Here is a 21,751-nt window from a genome sequence, read left to right as displayed (position 1 = left end):
TTTATGCTTTAGAAATGTGATGGACTCAATTTTTAGGGCATTACATAACATGATACTCCCTAGAGGTGTGCAGACGTCAAAAATGGGTATCAACCATCACCCTTGCTTGACTAGTGCTTCCCGACAAAGTTCCAATCAAGGCTCTAGCAACCCTTGTCTTCTCAACTTGTGGGGGAGTGAAGTGGCACCCTGTGCACCAAGCTATGAATCGACTCAAAACATCTTTGAAATGTTTGCTTAGAAGACCCTTGCAAACTAGGCAAAATGGAAAGCAGGGGTATCCAATGAATGTGAGTCTACCCTCATTGTGGAGCCCTTGGCCATGTGATACACTAGATGTCTATGAGGGCAAACCCTTTGCTTGTCCTATGCCCAACAAATAAGAGAAAGAAAGAGTTCTACTGTGGATCTATCAAACAAACACTAAGAAGTATGATTTTTAAGCTACATGAGCTTTGCAATGCTAGTCAGTTATTCAAGTCGACCATATTTCATCCTACTATACAAGGTGCATGATGCATGAGGCCAAAATAAAAGAAAATAAAACTTGGAAAAATAGAGAAAATCATGTCAAAACTTTTGAAAATCGGGTTTTGAAAACATATTGTCAAAGTCCAGAGTAATAGAACCCAGTCCTTACTTTTGGAAGGGAAACTCATGTTCCACATCGCTCTTGTCAAGATTTATGGAAACAATTTTCTTGAGTATTCGATGGCAAGCATTTGTCGTTGGAGGCCTTGGATGCTTGATGCTACCATGTAGACACAAGGTCAAACGAATTCAGCAGCAAGGTTCCAATGGTAAAGCTCTGACATCAGAATCTACTAACGGCAATGCATTGTTGCTTGTTTTCTCAAAATCGTTCTTCAAGCATCTTGATGGCAAGTAGTTATCGTCACGATGTTTTTTGGCAGAAACTTAGGGCATGTTTGGTTTGGGGGAGAAGACTAAAATGGGAATGAATATGGTTGACTTCCATTCAAGCCGTTTGGTTTGCAGGAGTCCCATTCCCATTCCAATTCTAGGGGGGATGGGTATCCCTACTCTCCCCTGATATTCAAATTCTATTCCGATTCTGATTCTAATTTAGATCATGAACCAAATGCGTAGGGGATGTAGCCATTCCGATTACCATTCCAATCCATTCCGACTCCAATTCTGATTTTGGTTCCAATCATGAACCAAATGTGCCCTTACTGTCACTCGATATCTTTACCATAGCCACTCAAATGAATCTAATCTTGCTTCGAATTCAAATGCAGATAAACTAGATTTCATCTTGAAATCATTGATATAGCACATTGTTCACCCAAAAACATCCAGCAATTCTCAATTATTTACCAAACCAGTTATTTACCCCCTTGATCAATTTGTGAAACAATTTCTTTATGAAATTGAAAAGGACCAACATGTATTTCAACATATTTTAAGGACCACAATGGTAACTGCTCAGGGACAGGGGGAAGCTTTATAAAAATCCCTCCTATCCTAGCATTCCTATTGATATCAGAAACTCTTTCCAATTTCTTCTTCGGGCCCATCTTAAATTCTGTCCCAATGTTTCATTGAATGAGTCATGTATCTCTTAAAGATACCAAGCAAGAAGCAAGATTACAGTTAAAAGAAGCCATAACCACAACCATCAAGCCTAGCCCTACTATCTGGGATCAGCTCTGAATGATAGGCGACCTCTAATGTTATCAAAAAAATGCCCCAACATTCACAATATTAATTGGATCCATTTCATAGTTTGACATATTCTTATGACTGGCTTCCAACCTAATGCCAGTCCTCTACCTTTTTATCCAAGCTGGGATCCATATTGGCACTTGGCAGTGTTACTACAGTCAAAAGAAGCAAGAGGAATAAACTTCGATTAAGAATAAGTGTTAGTAACTTAGTATCTAACAAAATGAAGCTACTAATGGATGTCAACGGCTCAACATAATGAACAGAGGTTAAAGGGTGCAAAGAAACAGTATAGTTGCACATGGGAGCAGAGGGAGTCAAAGTTCCAAAGAAAAGCACCTACAATAAGGTTCTATAAATATTGTCCAACCACCATAGAACCCAAATGCTTAAGCATAAACAAAATTGACAAGCATCATCCCATCAAATTGAGGACAGCACCTTCATGATAAGTTGATGATGGTTATCTTGCAAGTGTAAATAAGGGATTACGGACATTTCCATCATAGCAAATTATTGATTAATAGGAAAGTGAACAACTTAATTCCCTGAGTATTAAAAAGCCTCATGACATTAAGTAAAGAACATCCAAGTAAATCTGCTTGTGTACATTTAGTAAATTTTATTCTAAGTATTGCCTAGCTTGGTTTACTCACCTATATACATACTCATGAAACATCCAGCACATATGACTTCAACAAACATGACAATCCTGCATACATGGCAATGCAAAAAAATGATGCAGTTAGCATCATTGTATTATCAAGTGCAATAGATCATAGTAGTCAGGCACAAAAATCATTACAGTAACAACTTGCCAAGTTGGATGGACCAAACGTATGAAGTTAGGGAAGTTAATATTGGTTGGTTACGGTTATGCTGATTATTGTAAAAACAAACATTTAGATTTCAACAACCCATGCTGACCAATGTATGAGGTGTAAGATATGGTTTCATCATGCAGTTTACATTGACCTCCTGGTATGTTGCATGGCCCATCCTCTTAGTGAACTAGCTGCCAGCACTGAGTTTTGTTAAACAAGGGACAACTTGCCACATACCAGCAAGTTGATTATTTCGTTGACTGCAGAGTTGAGGATCCTAGTAGATATGGCTCACTATTCTAATCTTATTGTACATTTTAGGCAGCTTTTCATCCCCTTTTATTCCTTTAATGAATTGTCACAAGAGATCGAGATGATGCAGAAGACACTAAAGAGTTGATGAAACTAGACTGACTTAGAGGAGACAGTACCTGGTAGTTCATCTATGTGAAATTAAAAATGGATAATAAGAATTAAATCATCACTTATGGAAGAAGAAAGCTAACCATGTATGGCTGCTCCAACATTCAAATATGGTTGGACCACTGAAGTTTGCCAATATAGCACATTGGCTCATTGAATATGCTTCTTAAAAGCAATGGAAAATCTCCAAACTAATCAAAGTAGAATAGAGCAAATACAAAGAGGTGTCTTAGGCAAGTGCAATAAGCAATATGGTGGGCAACAACCATTCGCTACAGCAACAAATTAACTTATGGTAACTGCCCCATCCACAATCATAGACTTCTTTCCAATTAGCCCACAATTTCTCCCTATCTAAATGTCCACCAAAAAGCATGTGGAATGATGCTCCACAGTGCAAGTACGCACTTAGGCAAAGCATTTGACACATAGCTGAATCTTGAAATATATGATGTGGCCAACATGAGCATTGATTTTCAAATGGTCACTTTACATTTCTATGTCCAACATGGCTAATCTCCAATTATAACAGCAGCAATATTAGGAGTACAGATGGAAGTGGAACTAATGTTTTCATAAGTAGTTCAAGCTTCAGACAGCAGTAGGCTTGGTCAAGCTAGTCGGATTAGGAAAGGAGCCAAGTTCAAGCCGCATCTCAAGGACCTACTTATACATAAGCCAATCTTAAACTAATCCGACATGCAAGAACAAGTAGAAGCTCAGCAGTGGCTCAAGAATCAACTTGCATAAGTGGTTAATGAGCTAAGTTTGAACATTTATAGCTCTGAAAAAGCAGAGCTTAAGCACCCTCTGATGAGCTTTGCCTGAACAGCACAAAGAAGGTACATTTGCAGCATCAGGCAGCAAAGTTTTGCAGTACATTTTAATGGTCTCTATATTATTAAAAAAATGCCAAAAAATATACCACCTTTAAGATATCAATTTTGAGGTTTTAAGCAGCACATATGCTGGTGAATGTCCAGCAACGACCACCTTAGTAGCCATCAGCATACATGTGGGAACAATTGGTGTTGGAACAATTATTCACATAGATTAAGAATCAACATATAATTTAGACCATGATGTGTATTATTTTGTCAAGAAAGAGAGATATAAGGCACTTTTCGACATTCCCCAATTTTTAATTTGCTTCTCATTCATGCATGCTGTAGATAAATTATAATCCTCATATTCTATATGATGTTTATCTGTTGCATTCAATTCTTTAGTAAGAGACCCTTTTTTATTTCCATTATCATCATGATAAGTGTCATAAAAAGATTTCCATTATAAATGCCTGAAGGTAATACAGTTAAGGAGCTAGCCAAACATTACATACCAAGAACTACAACTGTGGTCTGGTGAATGTGTAAAGGAATAGTTTACCTTAGCAATGTTGAGACAGATAATATACGCATATACGGTTGCCAGACTAAGACAAGTACCATCAAAGCAGTTCCTAAAATACAAATGATAAGATAAATCAGTGAGAAATTATTAAAAGGCACTATTTAAGTGACATACCTAAGTCCAACTGCAAGAAACAAGAATTATCTTTACACATTTGTTTCATTTATTTACATGAAGAGACTAAATCAAAAGCAAAAAGTTGAGAACGTATATAACTGAAGCTCCAGAAATGTCCGCAAAATTTTCTTATTCATAAATAGGTTTGAAGTACTGGCTGGTTCATATGGTACCAGCTTGGACTTGTAAGCGTGGTCTTGGTATGCCCCAGTATCTGCCAATCAGGCTGGAACCACCCATAACATGCCAAATCAGAGCAGATCAAGCCCACCTTGAACTTGTAAGTGTGGTCTTGGTATGCCCCAGTATCTGCCAATCAGGCTGGAACCACCCATAACATGCCAAATCAGAGCAGATTAAGCCCACCGAAAGCCTGAAATGCCTGGTACTAAGCAGGACAGCTAATAAACACTTCTTTTGGCTTTTATGAAGGTTGGAAAGTGAGCAAGAGACAATGGGACCTCTTCAAGCTCAGGGCTGGACAATTTTGATCCAGATGGACAACCCTCCCCCCACCCCACAAAAAAAAAAAAAAAAAAAAAAAGGAACAAAGTTAACATGATTAAGAAACAAATAAATAGGTAAGACCCATCCAAACTTAAACCGAATAGAACTCCATATATCAATAATCAATACCCATGAAACTTGATATATTTAATACCAAAGTGTTTAATATTTCAAAATTTCATTATATATGATAACTAGAACCTGAAAAATAAACAAAATGCAAAAATTATGGATGCTAAAAATGGCTGTACCAAGGGTGTGCTGACTGGCCACAGTTGTGCAGGCCAGTACATCATATCAACAAAGTACATGGTACAGCATTTACCACTTCAACCAGAGACAAGTATGCTCAAGAATTCAAGATCCTCAAGATTTAAAACCTTCATGATAAATTGATCCAAAAGAGGTCCGTCTGGTATGCTTGGGACAAGAAATTGTTGATCTTTACTCTAGAATCATTTCATTGTTTCAAATATCTTTCTAGGACTGGCTGTCAATCTAAGGTCAAACCTTCAGCTTTCTCATCTTGGGTCAACATTAACAAATTCGTGGAAATTACATACCATAAGCAACAGTGGCAAATGGAAGGCGGGCAATGTTCTTTAATTTCTGGCTGAAAGTGTAATAACCCTGCACATCACATGCATATTTCTATAATATCAGCTACCAACAAAGATAATTGTTGAATACACTTAAGATTCCAAATTATAGGTTTCTGAAAAAATAAGTACATGTAAATTCACTTTACAAAACTGACTGTAAGGAGCAAGCTTCACTGAAGCAGATAAAGAAAGAAGTAAAACAAATTTAAGGAATTAAAAAGAAAAGGAGAAAATGTATCTCTATCAGTGTTGGAACATCATCTGAACCCTTCATTTCGGATAACAGTTATTGTTTCGTAGTTTACCACAAAAGTTCCTAGACATGAGTTTGGGTGGTAGAAAAGAATTATTAAAAAAATTGCTGGCTGATGGAAAATGGTAAGAAAGAAATTCAGAAAGTTATGACTTAAGACATGTAATCAATGAATATGCAATTGGCCTTGTCATATTGCTAATTTATATTTTTAGACCAATATATAGTACAAGAATGACAAAGATACACTAAAACCAACTTGAGGATAGAAGGCAATATGGTTATCATATGAATATTAGGCCAACAGGACCATCAGAAATTCATTACTAGGGCCTAAAGGAACCATACATTTTGATAACAGCATGCACAAACATTGGACAGGGTGTAGCAAATTGGTGTTCATTCTAGTTATCAGAGTATAACATTCATTGGGATATTTCAGGGATAAAATTGATAGGCTCTACAAAACCAACCATCTTAGCCTCACAATACAGTGATTTTTTTTGTATGTTATTAAATGAAAAACAACAAGATAACCTTAAACCTGGTTACAGCGTTCATATTTATTTCACAAAAAAAAAAAGCTTTTATAGACATGTTTTTGGAAGGTAATTCGTATTTAAAGCTTTGTAATTAACTTTGGTGGTTAGATAGAGTCCTGGATAAAATTAATACTGCACATTTTCTTTTATTTACTTACATGGAGGATTCACCTAGCCACTTAAGATGGTGGCATATGAACATAAAAAGTTGTATTAGATTTAAAAGAATAAATACTGTTGAGGGAAGTAATTTGTATGTTTTCCTCTGATAAATCACTAAAACTAAGGTACAAAAGCTTTTTACTGAAAATTCAACTACCCCTACAAAGTTTACATGAACCCAAAAAAAAAAAAAATTTCAATGGCAAAAATATTTGAGCATTATTGTTTTTTAATGTCCACTTGCCAAGATCGATGTCCAAGCTATACACTAAAAACACAGTAAGAAAAAAAACCAAGCAAAACCCATAAGCCGAGTATGCTCTGCATTATTACAAACTAATAGTGAAAGAAGAATTGAAAGGCTTTTCAAATTGTACACTATATAAGCAGGTGATAATCAATACCTGCAAGCGCACTTTCCTAACTTGGTAAACCAAATATTGCTGGAATATGCCTGTGGAACATTTATCATCAAGCAAGGATCAAGAAAATGAGTGAGATCCTAATGGAAAGTCTGCATTATTTACAGTTTAATGATCATAGAACATGTAAAAGGGCCTCGATGTATCTATATAAAGTATAAAAACCTTTAAATTGCATAAAATGGCCAGATGTTTAAAGATTAGAAAAAAAGCATATCCTTTTATATATGGGTATCCTCTAGTAATGCAAATGGAAAGATTAAGAGGTTGATACACCATATCCAGTTACGAAATCTCAGAGTATACCCCTTATCATTCGTGTAGGGGTATGGTATAAGATGCCGTATGTCCCCCATATCTGTTCATTATTCGCTGAACCAGACAGCACTCTCAAGTCAATATCAGTCAATACAGATCAAGATATGTGGGCAAGATGGTCAATCAAGATTTCAAACCTAAAGTAAACTTACTATCTTTATTTACCAATTGTTGGGTTTTGAATTTAGCTAAATTAACAGATCATCCTTAAGTTGAGTCCAAGGCTTACTGATTTGAACTATAAATATAACAAGTTGCTCAAAATCCAGTTTTATTATATAATAAAAGTAATGAAAGATCGTAGAACAATATTAAAGTCTTTATGCAATTTCTGGTTAGAAATAGGCTGCATATGTCAGCCACTTTTACACAGTACTGCAAGGGGAGGGCATATTTTGGCAGATGGTCAGCTAAGATACAAGTTTCAGTTTGTCCGTATGCATGTATGTTTAATATTATTATTATTTTTTAATACTGTTATAAATATTGCTATTTGATATTGTGTACTCAATAGTCAATTCCATAATAATGATCATAGAACATGTAAAAGGGCATCGATGTATCCATATAAAGTATAAAAACCTTTAAATTGCATAAAATGGCCAGATGTTTAAAGATTAGGAAAAAAAGCATATCCTTTTATATATGGGTATTCTCAAGTAATGCAAATGGGAAGATTAAGAGGTTGATATACCATATCCAGTTATAAAATCTCAGAGTATACCCCTTATCATTCATGTAGGGGTATGGTATAAGATGCTGTATGCCCCCATATCTGTTCATTATTCGCTGATCCAGACAGCACTCTCCAGTCATATCAGTCAATACAGATCAAGATATGTGGGCAAGATCGTCAATCAAGATTTCAAACCTAAAGTAAACTTACCATCTTTATTTACCAATTGTTGGGTTATGAATTTAGCTAAATTAATAGATCATCATTAAGTTGAGTCCAAGGCTTACTGATTTGAACTATAAATATAACAAGTTGCTCAAAATCCATTTTTATTATATAATAAAGGTAGTGAAAGATCATAGAACAATATTAAAGTCTTTATGCAATTTCTGGTTACAAATAGGCTGCATATGTCAGCCACTTTTACACAGTACTGCAAGGGGAGGGCAGATTTTGGCAGATGGTCAGCTAAGATGCAGGTTTCAGTTCGTCCGTATGCATGCATGTTTAATATTATTATTTTTTTAATACTGTTATAAATATTGCTATTAGATATTGTGTACTCAATAGTCAATTCCATAATAAGTACTGATCACAGGTTATTACCACTAATATTGCTATTATTGTATTTTTATGCACTCATTTTGTTTAATATCTTACAGGTTTTCTTTTGTTTTTCCAAGTATTCCTGAACTAGAACTTGTATTGGGCTTTCTGACCTTCCTTCAGAGTCAAATGCAAAGGTATGAAGGAACAGCCAATTTATCATTTGTTGGTGGAAAGCTAAGAGGAAATTGGTATGATCACATGTTTTGATATAACTGCATTTAGTAATTTGTAATACTCTTGTATGATTTCATAATTAGTATGGTTCATATATTTGGATTTTTAGTTTAATATGGAAATCGCTGCCTGAGCCATTTGGCATAAGTGAGATTGACATTGACTGCTATATGAGAACAACAGGTCATGCTCCCACAGATTACTGAGTAGATCAGATATAGTCATGTAACAGCTGCAACATGTTTCAAATAGACCTAATTTACCAAGATCAAGTGGAGAAATGATCCGAAGCCAATTAAATGCACTTTATCTATACAATCATTGGCACAAAAATTATCCTCAACCTGCAACTAACAGGTTGGCTTAAGCTAAAATTTGATAGGAAATTGTGACCTCATTATGATGGTCCCATTAACAGACAACTTCAGTTCATCTGTTATAGTGTGCCAATAGTACAAGATGTCTGATGAACTGCACAATCTTGCATTGGAAATGTATCTATTACCATTTCCAAACAGGCTTGTAAATGAAGGTGATTTGCTACATTGATTGAATAAGATGAAATGCATATGGAGAATCAGTTTTTAACTTCATATCTTTCAATAGAAGAGAATTTCTCCTCAAGTGGGCTTTGTTACTTTCAATCATATGGGCCATACAGCTAGTTGGTTAGCGAGCTTTTATTTGGAAGATGCATGAACAGTGATTTATGTGCTGTGACATCTTTCCAGTACACAACTCTCTCTCTTTCACACACACACACACACATATAGAACAGTGTTCCAAAATGCAAAAAGCAATGGAGGGTGATGACAAGACCGCTAACCACCCAATAGAAGTTTTTTTTTAGCATTGGATAATGGTTAAAATATATAAAACAAAAGGTACAGGGGAACATTTTCTGAATTGATAAAGGAATAAGAAAGATGGCAGAAAAAGAAAAGTTGAGAAACATTTCTTCATAATATTTAGAAACATAAGTAGTTCAAAATTAATAATTCAATAGGTAAGACATCAGCCATATAACTAAAATTGTATCATAACTTTGTTTTGCTCATCAGCAACCAGTTCAAGTTAATTATTTGAGAAAAATAGTTACGTAAATCAAATCAACACCAAACAAATATAAAACAAGTTGGCATGTGATTAAGATGACTTGAAAGTCACCAGGTGCATGACATAATAACGTGTTCTTTTCCAATTTACGAAAAGATAATTAAATTAGGGGCAGATTATGATGATAACTGTGGTCATGCAGAACCCATTTAAGCTGACAAAGCTAGCTTGAGGCACTGCTCACTCACATAATATCATCACCAGGAACTAGCAAAGGTGATCAAGTTCCAAATAGGGCAAGTACTTAGGCACCTGCAGCCCATATAATGGCAACATTTATAAGCAGTACTACACTCATTAAAAGTTCATGTTGAGCTATCAAAGTTTCAATGCTATGTACATGTAATACATGCAGAAGATTAACGAAGCATCAGATCGCTCCTTATAAAAATTGAAGAATGCAGACCAGACTACCTAGCACAAAAAGCAGCCAAAGGTTTTCTACAGACATGTTAGACTCAAAATTACAAATGTTAATTTTTGCATTTGCATAACAAGATGACTTAAAGCGATAGCAAAAAGAAATAGTGAATAAGCAAATCTGATAATCGACCTGTAACTATCAGAAGGATGACATTTGAACTGCAGAGCAATGTTGGTATCAGTTTTGGTATTAGAACAAATATCCAAGGAGCTGCTGCTGCCACGACAGCATAACCTACCTAGAAATAAAGAAATAAATCTATTACTACCAAACATGTACTTAAAAAGGAATAATCACACCAACTTGAGTAGTGATTCAAAAAGTATACAAGACAAGGGAAGGAGGTAGATAGAAAAGAAATGCCTAATATGCTTTATTTGGATGGAAAAATGCAGAGAAGCTTGGAAGTTGGAAGTTTGGAACAACTGCATATCACTCCAGTTAGATGATATAGAGATGATTTTTTTTTTTTTTGGGATTATTTGGTGGAAAATAAATATACAGAAGAAGAAGAAGAAGAAGAAGAAAAAGTATACTTGCCAATAAGAGACAATACATAACACTGCCAAATATGCTTCTACGCTGCCGATGAACAGATAATGGAGCTTCTTGCAATATATCAACAAACCTATAGCATATAAATGATAAGTCTTCTAACCGCAAGAAAAAATAATTTAAAGCTTTTTCAGTGCTAATGCTATACAATGACCAATTGTTTCTCCAATATGAAACCCACCTTGACAAAATTAGCCATATGCAAAAGTGAGCAATTAAAATCAAATAATAAGGCCACTTGGAAAAATGAAACTGAAATATGTTTCAATCACTCAAAAGAAAATGTGAGTCAAAAATGCAAACTATCTCCACTTCTTATACTTCCATTTATAAAGCATCACCACCTTAATAGAATAAACCATCATTTTAGGAAAGTGATTAGAAAACAATGTATTTTTGGACTTTCTTATTCTTAGTTGTTGGCAATACTAAGATCCATTGATTTTTTTTGGGGGAGGGAGGGGGAAGGGGGGGAGGGGAGGGGTGCTTGGTAGGGTATAATATCCACATGCTCCCTCATAAGAAATGCATGAATCAATTTATAAGAAATCAATTTATTGAGATCCACATGCTCCATTGGGGTTTTTTTGTGGGTCAGGGGGGTTGGGGGGTGGTACATGATCCATTGATATGGAAAAGGAGAGTACATAAGAAATGGTGCTCTACCACAAGAATCCAAGAATTTGCCAAACTTGTAGGTTCATTTTCAAGTGAATAACACCCACATGTTATATCTATCTATATCTACCACATGTTATATCTATATCTATCTGTCTGTCTGTCTATCTTGTTATATCTATCTATATCTACTACATATTATATCTATCTTATTTTATATATGTGTGTGTGTGCGCGTGCGCGCGCTATCTCTCTCTCAAAAAAAGGGTTAACTTTTCATTAGTAGCTTCGACATGTCACATGATCTTTCACCTGAAAGAATGATTAATCTTTTTTCACAACATCAACCATTGGATCGTGCACTACACAAACGTCAAAGCACTATGGACTCCTTTGCCTGCATCTCGAAGTGCAAATTGTGTGGTGCAAATTGTGTGATCCGCACAACCCCTGCCCTTGGCCAAAAGGGCACCACTCGGTCCCACCTTATTAAAACCCTCCCTCTTTTTCCCCTCACATAAAAGTGACATGGAGTGAGTGTCTTTCCAACCCACACACCCGCGCGACACACCGATATGCCACACACCAAGGCCAGTCCTCCTTCGGACATACATATAAGCAGCAGTCCAGTCATATACCCAAGCATGCCCTCTATGCCCCTGTCTAGTAACTCTGTTGAACTGAACACATGCGACACCCTCAAGTGCCCATAAGCAACCCGACCCCTCGGATTAACCGCAACACTCATACACTCCTCCGTGCTATAAGATAGACTCTTCCCAAGAGAACTCCGTAGCTTAGCACCTCTGTGTCAATTTTAAGGCTTTGCCCCTTAAGCCAAGTACTGATCACCCAAGAGTCTCGATCCTCAGAATACTTCTGTGTCATGACATAACCACTGTACCACTAATCCGCAAGCTACCAAGCTACCCTTCAAGAATGCACGACTAAATATACACAACACGGCTATGCAACGCCACTGCTATGCATGTGGCTCAAGTAGACTCATCTCTAATGTCATCCAACTAAACTGCCAACCTGACAGGCCCCACAACCCCTTGAAGCCACAGTCGATCGTACACATCCGAGCTCTCTCGGATTCCGTTATCTAAGCTTCCCCATAAGCTCTTATGCCACAATCCCGATCTTGCATCCTCAGCATGCCTTTCCATCAATGGTCATACCACTCGACAATGTTCATGGCCTACTCGCACATCACTGTGCACTATCACGGTCCATGGCCATACCGCCCAACATCCTATATCCACGATCTGCTCACACTTTGTGCTGCCACAATATTAGCATCGAAGTCCATCCATCAAGTAAATATATATTCGATCGGTTGATCCTTGCATCAAGTTGTCCTCTCCTCGATATGATCCTCTTGGCCATATAAGCCACACTTGTACTCCATGGCCAACTAGCACCCATAGATCCCCGTAAGACATCACCCTGCAATGCTCATGAGACTTGCCTATTTAGGTAGACCAAATTTTTGTTTGACTAGTCCTCTATCATCTCTTTACTCCACCACAGAGATCAAAATGCATAGAGTAGTCCGAATAATTTTTCAAGGGTCAACCTCTCAAAAATCTCCACCCCGCATAATGTGGTCAACTCATCTGACTAGCATTACCCCGAATGCCTCTATACAAGACCATTCGGACATGGCACCATCTTGCCCTGCGATCATGCCACAGCAAGCCCGTGACCTATGGGCCTGGGGGAGTCGAGAATGTGACCAAAGCTTTTGCCCCTCTTCAAACCAAGAGAAATCCTCGAGTATCTACATATGTTTTGGCGGTCTATTGCCATGCCAAATATCAAGCTTCCCGAGGCCTCCCCGCCCACACAACCACCGATATCATGCCACAACCATGCTGCTACGTGGCTAACCATTTCTCCCCTTAACACCCTAATAAGGCATCCGCCTAAACTCTAACACGAAGGCCCCAAAATATTAAGGAGCATCACAAATTTTAGCCCATACCAAAACCCTTCGTAGCACCATGCCATGCCCATACCGACACCCCCTCTAACATCCCCCTATGTCTCAGTCCGCGACAACATGGAGGCATAGCCCCGATTAAACCCCTCCCCTTGAACGAGGACAAGAGGGAGAAATAAAAATAGAGTGAGAATAGAGGGAGAGTATTCTCCCTCTTCCCTGCTTTACACCTCACTCTGCCTTAGCTCTCAACAGCCTTCGATCGAAAATTGAAGCCTAGAACATAACAAACAAGAGCAGGAGGAAAGAAAAAGGGAAAATTATTTCTTTCTCTACTTATTTCAGAAGGAAAGACTGAAAAGCGCCCCAAAATCCAACCTTCTAATGAATCTAATCTCTTTTCCTGCTGCTTTTCTCATCGATTTTAGGGGGTCGAGTAGGATGACCGAGTTTGATGTCTTCGATTCCCTTCCGGAGTAGTCACAGCAGGTTTGGTTCTTCATGGTAATACAAGTCTATCAAGTTTGGGACGGAGTCAATGTAAGATTTCGGCCTTTCCCCTCCTCTTTTTGAGAGAGAGGGGAAAGGCCGAACTCTTGCTAGACGAGTCTATCAGGTTTGCAAAAGAGGGCATAAAATCTGAAAGGACCTGGATGTTACTGCATTAAAATGACTATAAATATAGATACTAACTATGCTCCATCAAAATCATTCAAATCTGACTTCTGCGTAGAATATAAAAACAACATAAAAACTTAGCTTTCTTAATCAGAAGCAAGCCCGAATCAAGAATTTCTAATTCAACATCTTCGGGCTCTCCCAAACGCCCTCCAAGTGTTAAAAAATGGTTAAAAACTCAAATTTTCTCCTTTTATTCTATGATCCAGAAAACCCTTAATTCGCCCAGACAATTCGACTGCTTTGGGGTCAGAGACGACCAGAAACTCGCAAGACGTACTGCGGCCCGACGAGATACAGAATAAGGTAACGAAATGAAGATCGGGAAGCTAGGCTTTCCATATTCGAAAGCGAAATACGAAAGGGATGAGAGGAGGAAGGAGCGAGGAGGAGGAGACGAGGAAAGCTTACATGTTGTCCTCTTCAGCCACGAGAACAGTGGCGGACGATGCGTGACGCTCGTGCGACATCGCTGCGGCCGATCCCACTGCGAGTTCTTCTCCTGGGCGCTGCTTCTATAATTTGGGTCACCGTGATCCGCTGAGACAGCTCGCGTGCGGGAAGTTACAGCTGTTGTTGAGAAGGCGTTGGTCGTGGCGTCCCTCCCGGAAACAGAACTCTAAAATATTAAAGAAAACTACGCATTCACTGCCTTGTAATTTGCCCATGCACTTCGACTTTTAACGTGATCATACAAAATTGACCTACGAAAAATTATCAGTTAAACCAGATCAATCACATTATTTTTGGATCAACTCAACAAAATTTGGACACATCGATAAGAAAAAAAAGTAAATTATACAAAAAAAATAATTATAATTTTTATCCTCTATCCTCAAAGAATCAATCGCGATTTTTTTTGATCGAACTAGCAAAAATCGGACCGCTGGAAAGCAGAGGATGTAGAGGGTTGCAGCGCATCATGGCGGCGGTGGTATCATTGGCTGCAGCAGCAGCTCACATCATAGTCATCGACAAAGGAGGAGAGAAGAGAGAGAGAGAGGGAGGCATCAAACGGAAGGAGGAGAGAGAGAGGAGGGGGAGAGAGAAAAGGGGTGACGCCTTCACCACAGTTGGAACCGAGGAAGAGGAAGGACTGGTCAGCACGACGAGCATGAAGCATAGGTCAAACTGTCGAGAGGCTGAGGATGTGTATGGGGTTGTAGTGCATCATTGTGGCAGTGCTGTCGGCAGTCGCGACAGCAGCTCAGATCACGACCATCGGGGGAGGAGGAGAGGAGGGGGGGAGGAAAAGATCAATCAGGAGGGGGAGAGAGAGAAGGGAAGATGCCTCCGCAGCTGCTGGAGTCGAGAAAGAGGAAGGACTAGTGAGCACGGTGAATCCGGAGTAGAAATCAGACTAGATACTGAGGATGTGGAGGGTTGGAGCGCATCATGGTGGCGTAGTGTCACTGGCCGCAACAGCAGCGAAGTCACGATTGTCGAGGGAGGGAGGGAGGGAGGGAGGAAAATATCAAATAAGAGGGGGGAGAGATAGAAGGGTGAGACCTCTGCCGCTACCGGAGTCGACGAAGAGGAAGGAGGCGGCATGGGAGAGGGAGGGGATCATTATTTATAAATTATATAAAATTATAAATTATTAATAAAATATTATTTGACTTTTCTACCATTTTGTGTCCATTTCTATGAACTCCAATATTATAATCAAGTCTTGGGACTATTTGAATCGATATAGAAGATATATTATTTAGTCCTTAAAATTAGTTTACGATCAAATGATATACTATTATTAAGACGATAGCTATATCCAGTATAGGTCGTTATATATCATGTACATTAATTGTCCTCTTAATCAAGAAGTGTGAAGATACTAATATGACATACAAGTGAGATGTAAGAGTATATTTGACTGAACATGACTAACTCTAAGTACTCTACTGTCAAAAGTTACTCCGAAAGGATATGTATATAAGTGTCCCTCCGATCCAAGATCACCACGATGACTTGCAAATAACTCACTGTGTTTTGGTGTCAGACTATCTAATTTTTAATTTAGGATCGAAAATTTTTTGGGTATAGTCAAGTACTTGTGAAGTCGGTATGTGAGTCGAGATGGAATTGACCACTCCAAGTCATTGGAGAGTATACCTCAATATATTTCAATTTAGCAAAATCTTAACCAGGATAGTCCTTATGAGGAGTCATAAGATTAATTGAGTTGAGATACATATAAGGATGTACTGATCGAGAGTTGACAGTAAACTCTGAAGTCATCCTGAGCATTAAGAGTCAAAGAGATAAATTATATGATAACCAAAGTCTATTTAAGTTCTTGATATTGCTTCGCACATATTTGACCTATCCAAACATCGATTACCATTGCTTGATGGTCACTTCGATTGGTATAGAAATTTATTTCTGTACTATCAGCTTAGGTTCGAACTTATGAGGCCATATACATAAGAAATAACTCTTCGATGATATGGCTGATCGATGATTAAGAATCATCCAAGGATAAAATCATCAATGTGATTGATGATTAACCCTGAGCAATAGTTGCAGTAAATTAATTCACTTAGAGTCAGTGATGTTCTGAAGGATTAGTCAGTAATTAGATCGTTGATTAGCTCAATTTAATTGAATATTAAAATCTAGATTAAGTCTAATTGAATTAGATTCAATTAGATCAAATACGATTAGGTTATAGGATGATCTAATCGCTTAGGGAGATTAAGCTCAGATTTGATTAGGACTTGAATCTAATTAATTCTTAATTAAGTTAGGATCAAATAAGATTGGGTTCAATCACTTCTAATTAGATAGAGTTTAATTAAATCAAATATGGTTTAAATTTGAAATCAACTTGAATTTTGAATTCAAGATTAAATTTAAAAATTTGAATGATTGAAGTCCTTGCACCACCTTCCCTTCTCCATGCCATTTTTCATCACACAAAGCTTGTTTGTGCGTGAGATTTCTCTAGCAAATACTCCACTTTATCACCCACTTGGATAGGATTGTGGTTGGTTTTGATTTGAATTTAAAAAGAATTTTGAATTTGATTAAAACCTCATCCTAATCTTTCCACCCACTGGCCACTTTTGATGAGTTCTTTTTATACGACAAAAAGAAGAAGCTCCCGATGTTTTTTCATGCCCATCATATCATGTTCGACACTTCTTTGATTAGAGGATGGATGGGGATAAGGCCTGTTTGGTTTGAGTTTAAATAAGATTTAAATTCAAATTTGAATGGGCACTTATCCTATCCTATCATCCTTTATCGACAACCTTAAAAGGAGCTAATTTTTGTGCGTTGGCTATGAGGTTTTTTCCACCATGAGACATCTAAAGAAGAGAGGGGCTGAACCAAGGGTCTTGGGCATAAGGATATGGGGTGGGCGAATTTGCTTTTGGCATGTGATTAGAAGAGAACTATCTCTTCTTTAGTAAGTGTTCCGCCTTGGTGCTGAGTTATTTTGGAGAGAAAGATCTAGATTAGATCTAAGTAATTGCCTACTATTTTTCCATCTTCCAGCGACCTCCATTGATCCATCTTCATCCTCAAAAGGGTTCGAGGTGATTGGGCAAGAAGATCAAATCAAATCAGCCACCACGAGCAGTTTTCACAAGCTAGTACTTCTGGAAACAGTAAATCGATACGAGAACTTCATGTGGGCGATTCGTAGAGGTCGGACATACTGTGTGGCTGCAAGCAACCAGCGAGGACCTCCAAATCTATATTCACGATCGTGGTGTTTGACTACCCATGTTCAGGTATTGAGTTCAGATCCCTGAAAGTAGTAGATTAGATCTATTGCTTTACTAGTTTTCATGTACATCATGCAGATTTTGTAGTTCAAATTTTTTACATGCACATATATATGCTGTAGATCCATATGTAGGATGTTTTATAATCAGATCATATGCTTATATTATAGATTAAAAAATTTAATCTAAATTCATTTCACTGTAAAATTTTTGAAATGCATGCATGAAATTCCTACAGTTTTCTAACATTCATTCCCTAATGAGCACTCACATTCTTATATTAGTATCCCATACAAATGACTTGTGAAATCAGCCACCCTCTCTATCGAGCATGCATAGAATGTGTCGGTCTAACCAGAACATTGATCGCCAACTCAATGTTCCTACAATCGAGAAGGTTTTAGATTAGGATTTAAGGATTTTAAGTTTCACAGGCATGAACTCTTCATGGCTCTAAAATCATTGCCCTAATCTATGGAATTTATCATCATCTTAAACATAATAAGATGCAGGTATAATGATGAATCAATGTCTTACTTATTTTATAAATAAATAATATAATTTTATGAGTTAAAAAATTATAAAGAAAAATTACATCGCATCACTCATGAGATTGACTTGTAGGACATTATTCTTTCAATCTCCCACTTATACTAAAGCCAATCATCTTTATATCTCAATCATATACAATCGAGATGGTGATCAAATAGCTACTGTGGTATGACCTTAGTGAAATAGGTCTACTATATTATTCTTAGTATCAACTCATTCTATTACTACATCTTGTCTTGCAATAATTTTTTGAATGAGGTGAAAGCATCTGAGGATGTGCTTGAGCTTATGATAAGACCTAAGTTCATTTGCTTGAGCAATAGCCTCAGTGTTATCATAATAAACTAGCACTGACCGTTTTATCTCAGGAACCACATCCAATTTTGTGATGAATTTCTTCATCCAGATAGCTTCCTTGATGGCTTCACTAACAGCAATGTATTCTACTTCTATGGTTGAGATAGTTACAGTTTGCTATTTGAAATTTTTCTAACTCACTGCTCCTCCATTCAGGATAAATACATATCCTGAAATAGACTTACTATCATCTGGGTCAGATTGAAAATTAGTTGATAGTCAAGTCTTGATTGATCGTAACATTGAGATATTATTCTTAATGAGTAGTGTTGGGTATAAAATACCCACAGCCGGAACCCACGGCGGAACCGCCATCAGCAAGTGCAGCTCCGCCCGGACTCCTACGGGAGCCGGGCTCCGACGACATCAGCAAATGCAGCTCCGCCCGGACTCCTACGGGAGCCGGGCTCCGACGACAACAGCAAGTGCAGCTCCGCCCGGACTCCTACGGGAGCCGGGCTCCGACGACATCAGCAAGTGCAGCTCCGCCCGGACTCCTACGGGAGCCGGGCTCCACCGCCATCAGCAAGTGCAGCTCCGCCCGGACTCCTACGGGAGCCGGGCTCCGACGACATCAGCAAATGCAGCTCCGCCCGGACTCCTACGGGAGCCGGGCTCCGACGACATCAGCAAGTGCAGCTCCGCCCGGACTCCTACGGGAGCCGGGCTCCGACGACATCAGCAAGTGCAGCTCCGCCCGGACTCCTACGGGAGCCGGGCTCTGACGACATCAGCAAATGCAGCTCCGCCCGGACTCCTACGGGAGCCGGGCTCCGACGACATCAGCAAGTGCAGCTCCGCCCGGACTCCTACGGGAGCCGGGCTCCACCGCCATCAGCAAGCGCTGCTCCGCCCGGACTCCTACGGGAGCCGGGCTCCGCCGCCGACATCAAAGCAGCTCCGCCCGGACTCCTACGGGAGCCGGGCTCCGCTCTCAATATCAATTGCTGGTAAGCTCAGTCCGGACTCTTACGAGAGCCGGACTTCACCCTTGACTTGTTTGCAGCGCAGCTCCGCCCGGACTCCTACGGGAGCCGGGCTCCACCGACGACATCAGCAAGTGCGGCTCCGCCCGGACTCCTACGGGAGCCGGGCTCCACCGGCATCAGCAAGTGCAGCTCCGCCCGGACTCCTACGGGAGCCGGGCTCCGACGACATCAGCAAGTGCAGCTCCGCCCGGACTCCTACGGGAGCCGGGCTCCACCGCCGTCAGCAAGCGCTGCTCCGCCCGGACTCCTACGGGAGCCGGGCTCCGCCGCCGACATCAAAGCAGCTCCGCCCGGACTCCTACGGGAGCCGGGCTCCGCTCTCAATATCAATTGCTGGTAAGCTCAGTCCGGACTCCTACGAGAGCCGGACTTCACCCTTGACTTTGTTTGCAGCGCAGCTCCGCCCGGACTCCTACGGGAGCCGGGCTCCACCGCCATCAGTAAGCGCTGCTTCGCCCGGACTCCTACGGGAGCCGGACTCCACCGCCGTCAGCAAGCGCTGCTCCGCCCGGACTCCTACGGGAGCCGGGCTCCGCCGCCGACATCAAAGCAGCTCCGCCCGGACTCCTACGGGAGCCGGGCTCCGCTCTCAATATCAATTGCTGGTAAGCTCAGTCCGGACTCCTACGAGAGCCGGACTTCACCCTTGACTTTGTTTGCAGCGCAGCTCCGCCCGGACTCCTACGGGAGCCGGGCTCCACCGCCATCAGTAAGCGCTGCTTCACCCGGACTCCTACGGGAGCCGGACTCCACCGCCGTCAGCAAGCGCTGCTCCGCCCGGACTCCTACGGGAGCCGGACTCCACCGCCGACATCAGAACAGCTCCGCCCGGACTCCTACGGGAGCCGGGCTCCGCTCACGATGGCTCCGACCATTGCCGAGCTTCAATCGACAGATCCACGCCCCCTGACAGGCCCTCAAAACGGCCGCGACCCTGCTCCACCTCCTGTGGCGGACTCCGCACAGCTCCATTATCCCCTTGGCAGGCCACAGTAACGGCCACGAACCTGCTCCACCTCCTGCGACGGATACCATGCGATTCTCCTGACAACGGACGCTGCTCCACCCTTCATAACGGATTCCACGTGGCAAGTCGAGGTGATACCCACGTGTCCGCTCCATTATCTTTCGCAATCAATTCCCCTGACCATGGGCGGCCCACTAACAGGCAGTTATACACGTCGCCATCAGTCCGTTGCCTCCCCCGCCTATAAAAGGGGGGACTCAGATACGTTATTTTTTAAGCTCATTTTTCTTATCTCAAAACTCTGCTAAATTCTCCGTTCGAGCACTCCATTCTTGTTGAGGCAGAGAACTGACTTGAGCGTCGGAGGGTCTTGCCGGAGCAACCCCACCTCCGGTTTAGACTTCCCTTGTAGGTCCCGGCGGCGACCGCGGCCTCCTCAACTCCAGCTTCTCCGGCGCAGGCGGATTTTTGCACCAACAGGATTGGCGCTAGAGGAAGGGGTTTGTATCTTCGCAGCACCCTTGTTCTTGAAGGAGCGCTCAACGGAGCCACCTCCGGCCATCTCTCCGTCATTTACCCCTAATCCTCCCCCGCGAGACCGGCACCCGATGCCTCCGCGCAGGGCGTCCACCCGGCAGTCCACGACCTCCGCGGCAAGATCTCAGGCTCCGGCCTCCCCTCCCGTTTCTCAGCCAGCTCCTCCTCCCCCTCCGACGACGGTGGTCGGCGCGGAGCAGTTTGACTTGCTGGCGCAGCAGGTCAAGGGCCTCGTCGAGGCCGTACAGGCGATGCAGCAGTAGCCGCCGCAGGCGTCAGCGCATCCGGAAGGGGCATCTCCGGAATGCCAGAACCCGGCGGTGGGGCGGGCCACCTGGGCTAGCCGCCCCGTCCTTCCCGAGAAGGCGAATCCAAGGGTGGAGAGCCCTCAGTCGGACCACGACTCCACCCCTGGGAGATCCCTGCCCCCGTTCTGCCAAAGGACCCTCGAGACTCGAAGTCGAGAGGATTTCCTGGACCGGAGGCTCCAGGAGATGAACTGGCGGATCGAAGAACTCCGCCATGCGCCTCCCGCTTACGGTGAGGATATC

The 21,751-nt window shown here is 40.9% G+C and overlaps 1 protein-coding gene across 4 annotated transcripts in view; it reads right to left on the bottom strand.

Annotated features, from left to right (window-relative positions):
* LOC105041852 (protein FIP1) overlaps window positions 1–15,626 on the bottom strand; it is a 38,270-nt gene extending 22,644 nt beyond the window's left edge. For 2 of the 4 annotated variants that reach the window (XM_073253941.1, XM_073253944.1), the window contains exons 1-8: window positions 15,577–15,626; window positions 14,479–14,771; window positions 10,805–10,896; window positions 10,398–10,502; window positions 6,934–6,983; window positions 5,534–5,600; window positions 4,323–4,395; window positions 2,346–2,401 (exon numbers count right to left, since the gene is read on the bottom strand). In XM_073253941.1, coding sequence (XP_073110042.1) covers window positions 2,346–2,401; window positions 4,323–4,395; window positions 5,534–5,600; window positions 6,934–6,983; window positions 10,398–10,502; window positions 10,805–10,896; window positions 14,479–14,537 — 502 coding nt within the window. In that variant the 5' untranslated portion in view covers window positions 14,538–14,771; window positions 15,577–15,626. Of the gene's footprint in view, window positions 1–2,345; window positions 2,402–4,322; window positions 4,396–5,533; window positions 5,601–6,933; window positions 6,984–10,397; window positions 10,503–10,804; window positions 10,897–14,478; window positions 14,772–14,951; window positions 15,516–15,576 lie in introns of those variants that run through there. The other 2 variants (XM_073253943.1, XM_073253942.1) reach the window with 2 other exon arrangements.
* Window positions 15,627–21,751: the final 6,125 nt, after the last annotated feature.

The sequence above is a fragment of the Elaeis guineensis genome, chromosome 3 (genome assembly GCF_000442705.2).
Source record: "Elaeis guineensis isolate ETL-2024a chromosome 3, EG11, whole genome shotgun sequence".
Classification (NCBI taxonomy): domain Eukaryota; kingdom Viridiplantae; phylum Streptophyta; class Magnoliopsida; order Arecales; family Arecaceae; genus Elaeis; species Elaeis guineensis.
The sequence above is the reverse complement of the archived record's forward strand: the minus strand, read 5'-3'. Positions and strand labels throughout refer to the sequence as shown.